This window comes from Salvelinus namaycush, chromosome 11 (genome assembly GCF_016432855.1).
Source record: "Salvelinus namaycush isolate Seneca chromosome 11, SaNama_1.0, whole genome shotgun sequence".
In the NCBI taxonomy this organism is placed as follows: domain Eukaryota; kingdom Metazoa; phylum Chordata; class Actinopteri; order Salmoniformes; family Salmonidae; genus Salvelinus; species Salvelinus namaycush.
In genome coordinates this window covers 9,588,033-9,602,050 of record NC_052317.1, presented here as the reverse complement: position 1 = coordinate 9,602,050, position 14,018 = coordinate 9,588,033, and the positions used below count along the sequence as shown (strand labels likewise).

The 14,018-nt window shown below is 43.1% G+C and overlaps 1 protein-coding gene across 7 annotated transcripts in view; it reads right to left on the bottom strand.

The window, feature by feature from the left end:
• Positions 1 to 1,091: 1,091 nt before the first annotated feature.
• ccdc18 (coiled-coil domain containing 18) overlaps positions 1,092 to 14,018 on the bottom strand; it is a 33,962-nt gene continuing 21,035 nt past the window's right edge. For 3 of the 7 annotated variants that reach the window (XM_039003740.1, XM_039003742.1, XM_039003745.1), the window contains 11 exons: positions 13,747 to 13,889; positions 9,041 to 9,204; positions 8,624 to 8,879; positions 6,563 to 6,662; positions 6,289 to 6,405; positions 6,070 to 6,138; positions 5,542 to 5,682; positions 5,261 to 5,398; positions 4,583 to 4,795; positions 2,880 to 3,602; positions 1,093 to 1,615 (listed from right to left, as the gene is read on the bottom strand). In XM_039003740.1, the coding sequence (XP_038859668.1) occupies positions 2,907 to 3,602; positions 4,583 to 4,795; positions 5,261 to 5,398; positions 5,542 to 5,682; positions 6,070 to 6,138; positions 6,289 to 6,405; positions 6,563 to 6,662; positions 8,624 to 8,879; positions 9,041 to 9,204; positions 13,747 to 13,889 (2,037 nt within the window). In that variant the 3' untranslated portion in view covers positions 1,093 to 1,615; positions 2,880 to 2,906. Of the gene's footprint in view, positions 1,616 to 2,093; positions 3,603 to 4,582; positions 4,796 to 5,238; positions 5,399 to 5,541; positions 5,683 to 6,069; positions 6,139 to 6,288; positions 6,406 to 6,562; positions 6,663 to 8,623; positions 8,880 to 9,040; positions 9,205 to 13,746; positions 13,890 to 14,018 lie in introns of those variants that run through there. The other 4 variants (XM_039003743.1, XM_039003744.1, XM_039003741.1 and 1 more) reach the window with 4 other exon arrangements.

Here is a 14,018-nt window from a genome sequence, read left to right as displayed (position 1 = left end):
ATACTAATTCTACACAACTTCTTGTTATTTAAATCCCTCTGGGCGCCCAATCAAATGCAGCAAGTCAGGCTGTCATTTTGTTCCAACATGACCACCGTCTAGACCACAAATTCTTCGTTGGGCCTTGCAAGTTCCCCTTGCAACATGACTCCGCAGTCCAGCACACAGATGCCAAAAGCATCAAAGAGAAGTTCAGGTAAAAAAAAATTGCATTTTCTTTTGCTAAAATAACAAGTAGTAATATTTAAATATCAAAAATGGATTCTACCAAAAATGATTTAATTTAATTCAGATTGAAAATAGATAATACACATTTATACTTAAAAGATATACTGTGAGCTCCAAAAGTATTGGGATAGTGACATTTTTTGTTGTTGTTTTGGCTCTGTATTCCAGCACTTTGGATTGGAAATTATGGAATGATTATGACGTTAAAGGGCAGACTGTCAGCTTTGAGGGTATTTTCATCCATATCTGGTGAACCGTTTAGAAATTACAGCACTTTTTGTACATAGTCCCCCCATTTTACGGGACCAAAAGTATTGGGACAAATTCACTTATGTGTATTAAAGTAGTTAAACATTTAGTATTTGGTCCCATATTCATAGCACGCATTGACTACATCAACCTTGTGACTCTACAAACTTGTTGAGTGCATTTGCTGTTTGTTTTGGTTGCATTTCAGATTATTTTGTGCCCAATAGAAATTAATGGTAAATAATGTATTGTCCTTTTGGAGTCACTTTTATTGTAAATAAAAATTGAATGTTTCTAAACACTTCTACATTAAGTTGGATGCTACCATGATTACGGATAGTCCTGAATGAATTGTAAATAATGACGAGTGAGAAAGTTAGACACACAAATATCATACCTCCCCCTGCCCCAAAACATGCTAACCTCCCCTGTTATTGTAATGGTGAGAGCTTAGCATGTCTTGGGAGTATGATATAAAACGCTAACCTCCCCTGTTATTGTAATGGTGAGAACTTAGCATGTCTTGGGGGTATGATATTTGTGCGTCTGTTTCTCACTCATCATTATTCGCAATTCATTCAGGACTATCCATAATCATGGTAGATGTAATCATTGCGTGCTAGGAATATGGGACCAAATACTAAACTTTTGACTACTTCAATACACATAAGTGAATTTGTCCCAATACATTTGGTCCCCAAAAATGGTGAGACTACGTACAAAAAGTGCTGTAAATGTCTCAACGGTTCCCCCGATATGGATGAAAATAGCCTCAAATTAAAGCTGACCGCCTGCACTAACTTCACAGTCATTGTAACGTTTCCAAATCCAAAGTGCTAGAGTACAGAGCCAAAACAACAACAAATGTATCACCATCCCAATACTTTTGGAGCTCACTGTATATACATAACGTGTGTCTAGGTAAAAGAGCATGAACTTTGGCAGCCGTATACAGGGCAAGCCTGAGCTGGAGTGAAATGTAATGAAACCAATTCCTACCAGACAGTAGTGTGGCCTGACGCTTCATTCACAAAACACACAAACAAACAAACAACACACTTAAGTCTTCAAAAGTCTAAATGGGTCCCACTATTATACGTTCCCCCGTAGAACAGCATCCACCATCTTTAAGGTCCCCCTGAAAATGAAACACCGATATGGATTAGTGAAGTAACAGGTGTCCATTGTGTCACGGGAGAAAAAAAATTCTGTTGATTAGAGCCTAAACATAGAACAGCATTACTGTACTATTGTGAAGGAGTGAGCTCTTCACTACAAGGACATTGTTAAGTTCATGTATTTATTGGATAAACCAAGTTGTATGCAGAATCCCTTTCATTTGAACCATTCATCATTCCATGCAATTAATACTATAGCTACAATGTCAATTGCACAGAGTTGCATTGTTGGAAACGTAGGGCAAACTTTTTTGCTTTGTGACCCACCAATTGAGGTGTCGTGAGTCGTGACCCACCATAAGGGTTGAGCGGTAAAAAAAAAAGAAAAACACACAGATCAAAGCATAAGAAAAAAAGCATTGAATTGTAGGAAATTGGTGTGGAAATTGCTATGCATTTTGACATGTCTGGTGTTCTCACGCTCAAAACATTACAACATTAAACGGGGGCTTTTATTTTGCGGATTGTAAATTCTCAAAGATTGTAGGCTATTATTGAAAAATGTATAGGTCCATTATTTTTGCTACATAGTTTTAGTCGTTTAAGTTCACACAAAAAATGTTTTCCTATCTCGAAAATGTATAAAAAAAAAAAAATCTATGTTATCCCGCGACTCACCTGGACCCCTGCCGCCACGTAGGGTGTTCTCAGTGCTGGTCTGGATGTAGCTAGATACATTCAAGTCGCGTCGAGGACAATTTTAGCATTTTAGCTAACCTTTTCTCTAACCTTAACCAATTTGCCTAACCTGCCACGCTAACTCTCCTAACCTGCTGCGTAAGTTCTCCTAACCTGCTACGAAAAGTCAGGCCTGTCCCTGAGAACAGCGTGGGTTCCGAATAATGTGACACTCCGTCAATTGCACCTCTTCCCTAATTGGTTCTGTGTCCTGTTTGGTTAGTTAATTGAGTGGATGTTGGAATACAGGTGTGGTCCCTCTGACCTAATTATTGAAGGAACTGCTATTAACAGCAGGTGTGTCATTATTTGAGAGATCCTCGTGTGTGTGTGGTGTGTGTAAGGTGAGCCACAATTTTCGGTCTATTTACAACGTTTTTTTGTTAAGAGCGTCAGCCGGCTCTCAACTACCTATACAAAAGCCATTAAACAAGCACCAACCATTTCATCAATCACCACAATTACACATTGCCAATGCAAAAACTACAGCTACGTGTACGACCTAATTTCATCCTTTGTACCCCAGAGAGAGTTTCTCATGCTAACCTGCAGTGTGAGGGTGTGCTCAGCCTCTCAGAGGCCCGCGGAGCCACAGAGGGACGGGTCCTCCTGCAGGGCAAGCGTCTGGTTGACAAACCTCAGCATGCCCGTCAGGGAGCTCATGTCCATCTCCTCCTGGGTCTCCTGCCTGAGGTTGGACTCTCTCTCCGGCTCTCTCTCCTCCCTCTCCTCCGACATTTTGTCCACCATGTAGGTGAGGGGGTTAAAGGAGAGGTCTGAGGCAGAGGTGGCCTCCAGTCGGCTGAGGCCCTGCCAGCTGTGGTCAGGCTGGTAAGGGGTGGGGGACAGAAAGGATGTGTCCCAGGGGAGGTGTTGACCCAGGGCTTCCCGTAACGTTGCCTTCAGGTTCTGAGGGAGATCAAGAGAGGAGTCCACACTGCTGCCCTCCACGGGCCAGTCTGGAGTGTGGGTTTGGGGTGGAGGGGAGTGGTGTTGTACGTGGGGGGATGAAGGGGAATGAGTGGGTGGTGGAGAAGGGTGGGAGAGTTTGTGAGGGGAGTGGGTGTGAGTGGGTGGGGAGGAGCAGGTGTGTTTATGAGGAGAGTGGGTGCATGAGTGAGTGTGTGGAGGAGAATGGTGGTGTGTGTGAGGGGGCGGAGGGGATGAGGGCAGGGTGATCTCTGGGTGAAGGTGGAACGTGGCGTGGTGGAGCTCTGTAGCTCTCTCCAGACTGGAAATTCTGGCCTGTAGGCGGGTGACTTCGGACTCCTGAAGGGATGAGAAGAGTCAGTCATTCAGTAGCTAGGATTTATTTTTTCCACCAGAGGTGTTTCCATCAAACTGACTTGTTGCGGATAAAAAGCTGTGTGTGACAACGTAGGTCACATTAAAAGCACTTTCACGCGTAATTTCCAAATAAAAAAATAAACCAGAAGTTTTGGGGCATGCTCTAGACAAGAAGCAGGTTATATGGTGAGATCATTTTATTTGATAATTGGCAGCCAAGCACCTAGCATCATGTCACAAGCATTCAAATAATGGTCTACCCTTGATATTTAATGAAAATGTGCATGATCACCGTGCACTGAACCATGTGAAATTCATCATAACTAATTTAACCTGCCTATTAACTTTGAATGCTTTTCCACGTCATGGTGGTAAGCCTACAACGTAACATATCATTGCGTGAATCCAAGTTTACTTCGATATGATGGTTATCATATGAATATTTGTGCATAAAGGTGTTTCCACCGCAATTGTCGCATAATCCATTTCCAAATCCAAATTCTCCACCCTTGTCCAGCGAATTTTATTCTGTCAACATTAGGACATTTTTATTATAAATGGCCTGTTGTGACTTTTTTTATACGTCAGGTAATTCATCCGCATGAAATGGTTGGATAGAAAGCTGGTTACTGACAATGAGGTAAAACTATCAGCTAGGCCAATAGTTAATAACATCAAATGAAATAAAGGCGCACCAGAAGAATTGAATTTTAAATCTAGGAACCAAAGTGTTGGTCAGTGTTTCCCAGGGGACCCTAATCACATTTGAATAGAAGCTGCCCTTATTCCTTCACCATTTCTTAATACCTTATAGAATGAATGAGGCAAATATTTCCTCTCTAAAAATATCCTCCATCTTGGAGGAAGACAGCACAATGAAACTGGAGTATATGTTCATGCCCAGTAGGGGGGGGACGACGACGACACTTCACTAGCCCAGTGCCAGGCCTACTGTACTCTACCTTGATGAGCAGGGCCTCGCGGGCGCTCTGCAGGCTGGTCTGGGTGGCGTGGAGCTGGGCCTGCAGGTGAGCCGCCTGGGCCCTGGTATGCTCTAGCTGCAGCTGGCTCTGCTGCAGCCTGGAGGCCAGGTGCTCCTGGGAGCTCCGCAGGCTGCAGCTCATCTGCTCCGACACCTTCAGGAGCTGGCCCCGCGTCTGCTGCAGGGAGTAGAGCTGGGGGAGGGGCAACAGAGAAAGGGGGAAGGAGGAGTTACAAGCGCGTACCGTAGGAACTTCCGCAGTTATTGCATGTGTAAAAGAACTGGTGATTAGGGAAATTACGAGAAACAAAGAAGTGAAAGAGGGACTGGGGAAGAGATTGATGAGGTGGTATATACAGTAGTGTCCTCAAAAACTCAACTCTGGACATCGAAGCCAGTTCCACTGCGTTTTTTCCCCCACCATTGTTCACCTGAGACACCAGGTGGGTGATACTAATTGTCAGGTGGGAACAGAAAAACAGCAGGCTTCGGACCTCGTAGAAAACCCCTGCAGTAGAGGATGACAGAAACGGAGAACAGTGGAGAAAGAGGAAGATGGGAGTGTGCGTGAGAGAGAAAGAGACAGCCAAATGAACAGACAGAGATGGACAGAGGCTGTACTACATAGACACCCACAGTTCCTGGGGCCCCGTTGTACCTCCTTGCTGTGCTGTTCCCTCTCCTGCTCCAGCTCCTGCTGTAGGGAGGAGATGGTGACTTGCAGTCTGGCTTCCCCCTGGACCCAGCGGCCCTCCCTGGCAGACAGCTTCTCCTCTAAACTCCTCACCTGCGCCTCCTATATGAGACCCAACAACACGGTTAAGGTCATCATCTGGCCATAGAAGAATGAACAGAAATAACACAATTTGTTATTATGGATTAACAGCAAGAATACATGGATTTATTGGGCATTTACAGACAACAAAATGAAGGTTTCACCTTTTCTCTGGCATGTTGAGTGATGCTGTCCAGCTCTTCAGTCAGGCTCTCGCAGCGAGTCCGTGTGTCCCGCAGCTCTTGCGTTGTTCTCTGCAGCTCCTCCCGACACACACGCAGGTTCTGGACCTGCCCCAGAGAGTCCTGGAGCAAAAGGTCAAAGGTTAAATCAGACAGAGCCTAGACTGTCAGTCCATAGATTTTTTATTTTATTTTTTCCGAGCATTTACTTTATGGATTACTCCAAATAGACATTAAGATTGTCCAGGGTTCATTCAAAAAGGTTCCCGAAAAGGGAAGACTGAACAATGCATGATATTCCATTATGAGGTTATCGATCCAGAAACATCTTGCCAACTGCTATTGCTTCTAAGTTGAATGCTGTCGGTGGTATTTATTTAACTTCTCTGTTCAACCATCTACCTGTCCCTCCATGAGAATAATGATACCATAAGTATTACCCATCTTTCCGTACTTCAACTTAACCCTCTATCTATCAACAGATCCATTCAACGCCTCATCCCACCATACCTTCTCGGAATCCTCCTTCCCTTGTAGTTGTGCTTTTAGCAGGTCTAACCTCTCACTCAAAAACGCCACCTGGGAAGGCAAAACATGAGGCGAGTCAGCTACAGTACTTCAGCTATAACACTATAGCAGAATGGACAGTACTTGTAACGGGAATATGCTTCTCCAGGGGCAACAAATGACTCCGAATTACACAGGTGCGTGTGTAATGGGGCCTTTTACCCGTTTGTCTCGGTCTTTGACCTCTCCCTCTCTCTGGTCCAGAGTCTGCTGTAGGGCCTGAACCTTCTTGTCCATCTCCACCTTATGGTCTCTGATGGCCACGTCCAACTGGCCCAGCTGAGGAAGAGGGAGACACGCATAGGAAGAGAAGCTCTGGATTTCTTAGCATTCCAACCATTAAAGACCATGACCATATTCAAGTGGAATAAACCTCATAAAGCACACCATGCAATGAAATGTTGCCTCGGTTTAGTGTGTGTGTGTGTGTACGTACCAGCTGTGCTCTCTGCTGGAGCTCCCCCTGTCTCTCCTTCAATGCTGTGTCCATGTCCAACACCTCGTGGTTCCTCTCCTCCAACTCCCTCTGGCTTTCCCTGCAGCACACACACACACACACAGGCAGTGAACTCACTGTACACCAGGGGCATGTTCTATTTCACACAGAAGATCTCAACAGCTGATCGCAGCTGTGTAGCAGGCATTTTGTTTCACACACACACACAGGACTCAAAGGAAAACTACTTGAGACTGTAAAGCAGAGATATTGTGCGTGTTTGTGATCAGTGGTTTAGACTTCAATGTAGTTGATGTGCAAATCCCCTTGCATCCCAAATAACTACTCATTGTGCGGTCAAGACTAGTGATTCTGCGCCGTGCCTTGCTCAAACTGATCCCCTCAAACAGCTTTTTTTTCTTTTTTTTAGGCCTTTACTTTTACATACATTTCTTGAATTATACTGCATCAGTGGTTGAGGTTCAGCACTGTAGCTGCTCAATAGGGTTTACAGATCAGGTGTTACTGTACCTGTTATATGTTTGAATGACAGTGAGAGATAATCCACTTGTAAAACTGTCAAAGCTTCACAATAATACCTAGCCATTACATTCACCTGATTAGAACGTGCCCTTAGACAGTTTGTGACACTGTCATATTGGCTGGTGGCATGTTGGGTGGGGGACAATTGTGTATTTGACAAAGACGTTTACCAGAAATTAACTGGTTGGTATCAGACGGAGGGTTTGAATCCATAGCAGACAGATACGAGTAATATTATAACTCCTGTCCTGTGTTCCTATTTACACAAAGAAATCATGTGTATAAAATGATTTACGACTCGTTTTATGAGTCCCGTGGGTGCTAGGTATCCGTGTGGGTCGTGTGTGTGTGCCACCAAAGCAACTGCTGTTTGTTCACTGACTGCAGCAAAGCCTCAAAACAATGCACAATTTATTATAAAAATACATTTAAACAAAATAATATAGCATGATACATATAATGAATGCCAGAGGCTAGCTCAGCCAGAGGCTAGCTCAGCCTATCCTCTTTAATAAAAAGTGACAGTTAAAGACGAAAAAGGTCACCCAAAATCAATTATTCTTAAACCTGACCAAAGAACGTCTAAACATATAGCGAGCCTCTGGCTGAGCTAGCCTCTGGCTGAGCTAGCCTCTGGCTGAGCTAGCCTCTGGCTGAGCTAGCCTCTGGCTGAGCTAGCCTCTGGCTGAGCTAGCCTCTGGCATTCATTATATGTATCATGCTATATTATTTTGTTTAAATGTATTTTTATAATAAATTGTGCATTGTTTTGAGGCTTTGCTGCAGTCAATGAACAAACAGCAGTTGCTTTGGTGGCACACACACACGACCCACACGGATACCAAGCACCCACGGGACTCATAAAACGAGTCGTAAATCATTTTATACACATGATCTCTTTGTGTAAATAGGAACACAGAACAGGAGTTATAATATCACTCGTATCTGTCTGCTATGGATTCAAACCCTCCGTCTGATACCAACCAGTTAATTTCTGGTAAACGTCTTCGTCAAATACACAATTGTTCCCCACCCAACATGCCACCAGCCAATATGACAGTGTCACAACCTGTCTAAGGGCACATTCTAATCAGGTGAATGTAATGGCTAGGTATTATTGTGAAGCTTTGACAGTTTTACAAGTGGATTGTCTCTCACTCTCTTTCAAACATATAAGAGGATTGATTCAGTCTTCCCAAATTGCCCGTCAACGAGGTCTCAGACACAAATCCACAGCGCTCGACCGGTCAGTGGTTGCCATGGTTACACAGTCCATTGAAAGTGCGTGTGACTTCCGGTGTGCGGGCAGCGCTTCTTCAATGATACGAATACCTTTACCTTCAAAACTGCTCTGCATTTTCTCAAAAAAATTTACTTAGATTTTTATTTATGTGTCTGGAGTTTATTTTGTTTAGGAAGCATTTCCTAAAGATTTGAAGGGAGACGTGTTTTGTTCAGCAGAGCAACAAACGGACAACACCAGTCAAGGCCCCTCCAGGTTGGCAGAGAGAGGCTCACCTGAGCTCGGCGGACAATTTCTCCAGTGATGTCTGTCGTTCGTCTGCGCTGACCTGCGTGCGCTGTAACAGCTCTCTCAGCTCCTGTAGGTTCTCTAGGGTGTCGTGCATCTCACCGCGCATCCCCTGTAGCTGTCCCTCCAGAGTCTCCGCCCGCTGCACAGAGTTCCGCCTGTCCTCCTCGCAGCGGTGGAGCTTCTCCTCCAAGTGCACAACTGCAGGGGGGAGGAGGAGGGGAGAAAGGGCTTCCACGATGACTATAGATGTGGAAGAGAGGTCAGTGGAATGCAGACCGTGGGGGATATATACAGTAATCAAGAAAAATCTAAATAAAATTGGCCCTAACTTTGATTGAATGAATGAAGAATTGAAGAAAGACAAACTAAAATAATCTCCAATCCCCCCTAGTGTGTTTTACCCGCGTCATTCTTCTTCTCCAGGAGGCCCTGGGTCTGCTGCAGGGTCTCCTCCATGCAGCTGAGCTGGGAGGACTTCATGCTGGCGTCCTTCCGCAGCCTTTGCAGCTCCTGCTCCATGGATGACAGCTCCCCACGACACCGATTCATCTCAGACGACAGCTGACTGGAATACACATGCGCACACAGTTAGCATACAAGTATCCTAACACGGATAAAATACATGTACAGTTACAGACATGCAGAGCTTCACACCCTGCACTCACACACATCCTAGACACCCTCCATCTGGCGCCTACCGAACTGTGCACAAATGTGCCCCCATTAGGAATCCTCTCAGCAACCTAGACCACTGCACTACCCGCAAAACAAATGGAGCCAACTCAGGTTCTATGACTTGGACCGAACTAGAGTACTAACCGAGTAACCTGAACTACAGTACTAACTGAGTAACCTGAACTAGAGTACTAACTGATTAACCTGAACTACAGTACTAACCGAGTAACCTGAACTACAGTACTAACCAAGTAACCTGAACTAGAGTACTAACTGATTAACCTGAACTACAGTACTAACTGATTAACCTGAACTACAGTACTAACTCAGTAACCTGAACAATACTGAGTAACCTGAACTAGAGTACTAACAGATTAACCTGAACAACATTACTAACTGAGTAACCTGAACAACAGTACTAACTGAGTAGCCTGAACTACAGTACTAACTGATTAACCTGAACTACAGTACTAACCGAGTAACCTGAACTACAGTACTAACCAAGTAACCTGAACTAGAGTACTAACTGATTAACCTGAACTACAGTACTAACTGATTAACCTGAACTACAGTACTAACTCAGTAACCTGAACAATACTGAGTAACCTGAACTAGAGTACTAACAGATTAACCTGAACAACATTACTAACTGAGTAACCTGAACAACAGTACTAACTGAGTAGCCTGAACTACAGTACTAACTGAGTAACCTGAACAACAGTACTAACTGAGTAACCTGAACAACAGCACTAACTGAGTAACCTGAACAACAGTACTAACTGAGTAACCTGAACAACAGTACTAACTGAGTAACCTGAACAATACTGAGTAACCTGAACAATACTGAGTAACCTGAACTACAGTACTAACTGAGTAACCTGAACAGTACTAACTGAGTAACCTGAACTACAGTACTAACTGAGTAACCTGAACAATACTGAGTAACCTGAACTACAGTACTAACTGAGTAACCTGAACTACAGTACTAACTGAGTAACCTGAACTACAGTATTAACCGATTAACCTGAACTAGAGTACTAACTGAGTAACCTGAACTAGAGTACTAACCGATTAACCTAAACAACAGTACTAACCGAGTAACCTGAACTACAGTACTAACCGAGTAACCTGAACTACAGTACTAACCGAGTAACCTGAACTACAGTACTAACCGAGTAACCTGAACTACAGTATTAACCGATTAACCTGAACTAGAGTACTAACTGAGTAACCTGAACTAGAGTACTAACTGAGTAACCTGAACTAGAGTACTAACTGAGTAACCTGAACAACAGTACTAACTGAGTAACCTGAACAACAGTACTAACTGAGTAACCTGAACTACAGTACTAACTGAGTAACCTGAACTACAGTACTAACTGAGTAACCTGAACTACAGTACTAACTGAGTAACCTGAACTACAGTACTAACTGAGTAACCTGAACTACAGTACTAACTGAGTAACCTGAACTACAGTACTAACTGAGTAACCTGAACTACAGTACTAACTGAGTAACCTGAACTACAGTACTAACTGAGTAACCTGAACAATACTGAGTAACCTGAACTACAGTACTAACTGAGTAACCTGAACTACAGTACTAACTGAGTAACCTGAACTACAGTACTAACTGAGTAACCTGAACTACAGTACTAACTGAGTAACCTGAACTGCAGTACTAACTGAGTAACCTGAACTACAGTACTAACTGAGTAACCTGAACTACAGTACTAACTGAGTAACCTGAACTACAGTACTAACTGAGTAACCTGAACTACAGTACTAACTGAGTAACCTGAACTACAGTACTAACTGAGTAACCTGAACTACAGTACTAACTGAGTAACCTGAACTACAGTACTAACTGAGTAACCTGAACTACAGTACTAACTGAGTAACCTGAACAACAGTACTAACTGAGTAACCTGAACAACAGTACTAACTGAGTAACCTGAACAACAGTACTAACTGAGTAACCTGAACAACAGTACTAACTGAGTAACCTGAACAACAGTACTAACTGAGTAACCTGAACAACAGTACTAACTGAGTAACCTGAACAATACTGAGTAACCTGAACTACAGTACTAACTGAGTAACCTGAACTACAGTACTAACTGAGTAACCTGAACTACAGTACTAACTGAGTAACCTGAACAACAGTACTAACTGAGTAACCTGAACAACAGTACTAACTGAGTAACCTGAACAACAGTACTAACTGAGTAACCTGAACAACAGTACTAACTGAGTAACCTGAACAATACTGAGTAACCTGAACTACAGTACTAACTGAGTAACCTGAACTACAGTACTAACTGAGTAACCTGAACTACAGTACTAACTGAGTAACCTGAACTACAGTACTAACTGAGTAACCTGAACTACAGTACTAACTGAGTAACCTGAACTACAGTACTAACTGAGTAACCTGAACAACAGTACTAACTGAGTAACCTGAACAACAGTACTAACTGAGTAACCTGAACAACAGTACTAACTGAGTAACCTGAACAATACTGAGTAACCTGAACTACAGTACTAACTGAGTAACCTGAACTACAGTACTAACCGATTAACCTGAACAACAGTACTAACCGATTAACCTGAACAACAGTACTAACCGATTAACCTGAACAACAGTACTAACCGAGTAACCTGAACTACAGTACTAACCGAGTAACCTGAACAACAGTACTAACCGAGTAACCTGAACAACAGTACTAACCGAGTAACCTGAACAACAGTACTAACCGAGTAACCTGAACAACAGTATTAACCGAGTAACCTGAACTACAGTACTAACCGAGTAACCTGAACTACAGTATTAACCGAGTAACCTGAACTACAGTATTAACCGAGTAACCTGAACTACAGTACTAACCGAGTAACCTGAACAACAGTACTAACCGAGTAACCTGAACAACAGTACTAACCGAGTAACCTGAACAACAGTACTAACCGAGTAACCTGAACAACAGTACTAACCGAGTAACCTGAACAACAGTACTAACCGAGTAACCTGAACAACAGTACTAACCGAGTAACCTGAACAACAGTATTAACCGAGTAACCTGAACTACAGTACTAACCGAGTAACCTGAACAACAGGACTAACCGAGTAACCTGAACAACAGGACTAACCGAGTAACCTGAACTACAGTACTAACTGAGTAACCTGAACTACAGTACTAACTGAGTAACCTGAACAACAGTACTAACTGAGTAACCTGAACAACAGTACTAACTGAGTAACCTGAACAACAGTACTAACTGAGTAACAACTACCGTAATAATTAAGTAACCTGAACTACAGTACTAACTGAGTAACCTGAACTAGAATACTAACTGAGTAACTATAACTAAAGTACTGAGTAACCTGAACTACAGTACTAACTGAGTAACCTGAACAACAGTACTAACTGAGTAACCTGAACAACAGTACTAACTGAGTAACAACTACCGTAATAATTAAGTAACCTGAACTACAGTACTAACTGAGTAACCTGAACTAGAGTACTAACTGAGTAACAACTACCGTAATAATTAAGTAACCTGAACTACAGTACTGAGTAACCTGAACTAGAATACTAACTGAGTAACTATAACTAGAGTACTGAGTAACCTGAACTAGAGTACTAACTGAGTAACCAGAGTTAGAACTCTGAGTACGATCTCTGTATCGATCCTCCCTAAGTAGTGAATTAATAGACAAAGCAACGTGCTTTCCTAGTCAAAGTGCTCCTCTATGCTTTGCTTTGCTTTATTAAGTGTTAAACTCCACCCTAAAATAAGCTCTCGCTCTAAAGGAGGATGCTTCAGAGTGGAGCGGTGTATATATACCCCCTATATATACCCCCCGACAAAGGGAGGAGCGTGTGGTGTGTGGTGTGGGGGGGGGGGGTGGAGATGGGATACACACAATAAACCCCCTGGTTGTGGAGGCACTAGAGTCATGGGACTGTCTTATTCTGTCGGGACTGTCTTATTCTGTCAGCACTATGCCGATGGGAACATTTCTCTCCTCCTCGCTCTCTTTCTGCTACAGGGCAGGAGCTGCTCGGTCTGGCCTGAACTCCAACAACTCCCACTGACCAACAGAGAACAGTTGCAATATACATACAGAGAGGATTTTGTGAGGTCTTATCTTAAGGTCATACAAAGTTAGTATGATATGGATCAACGTGACGCTATAGCTTGAAGATTATTTTAAACTATCTTTCATGGCTCAGATATCATAAAATGTGTTTGTTTTGGGGGTAAGCAAAACAAATAGGCATATTTGAATGGCTTCATTAACGAATCAGACGTTAGTGCAATGTCTGAATTCAATCAAATTTAGTGAATTTTGTGACTGAAGCATTCTATATCAAACTAAGCAATGACAAATGCTTAATTGGAATGAATACAAATCTTCTGTCTAGTCTTACGTGACAGAGCCAGAGAGCTGTGCAGCCTGTCGCCTCTTCTCCTGCACCTCCTTGTCAGCCTCCTGCACCACCTCCTCTCTCCTCCTCAGCTCCTCCTCCAGAGACAAGCGCGCCCGCTCCAACTCCTGCTCCAACGCGGACACCTGGCAAACAAATATCATTCATATTATACAGTACCAGTCAAATGTTCGGACACACCTACACTCATTCAAGGGTTTTCCTATCTTTTTACCATTTTCTACATTGTAGAATAATAGTGAAGACATCACAAC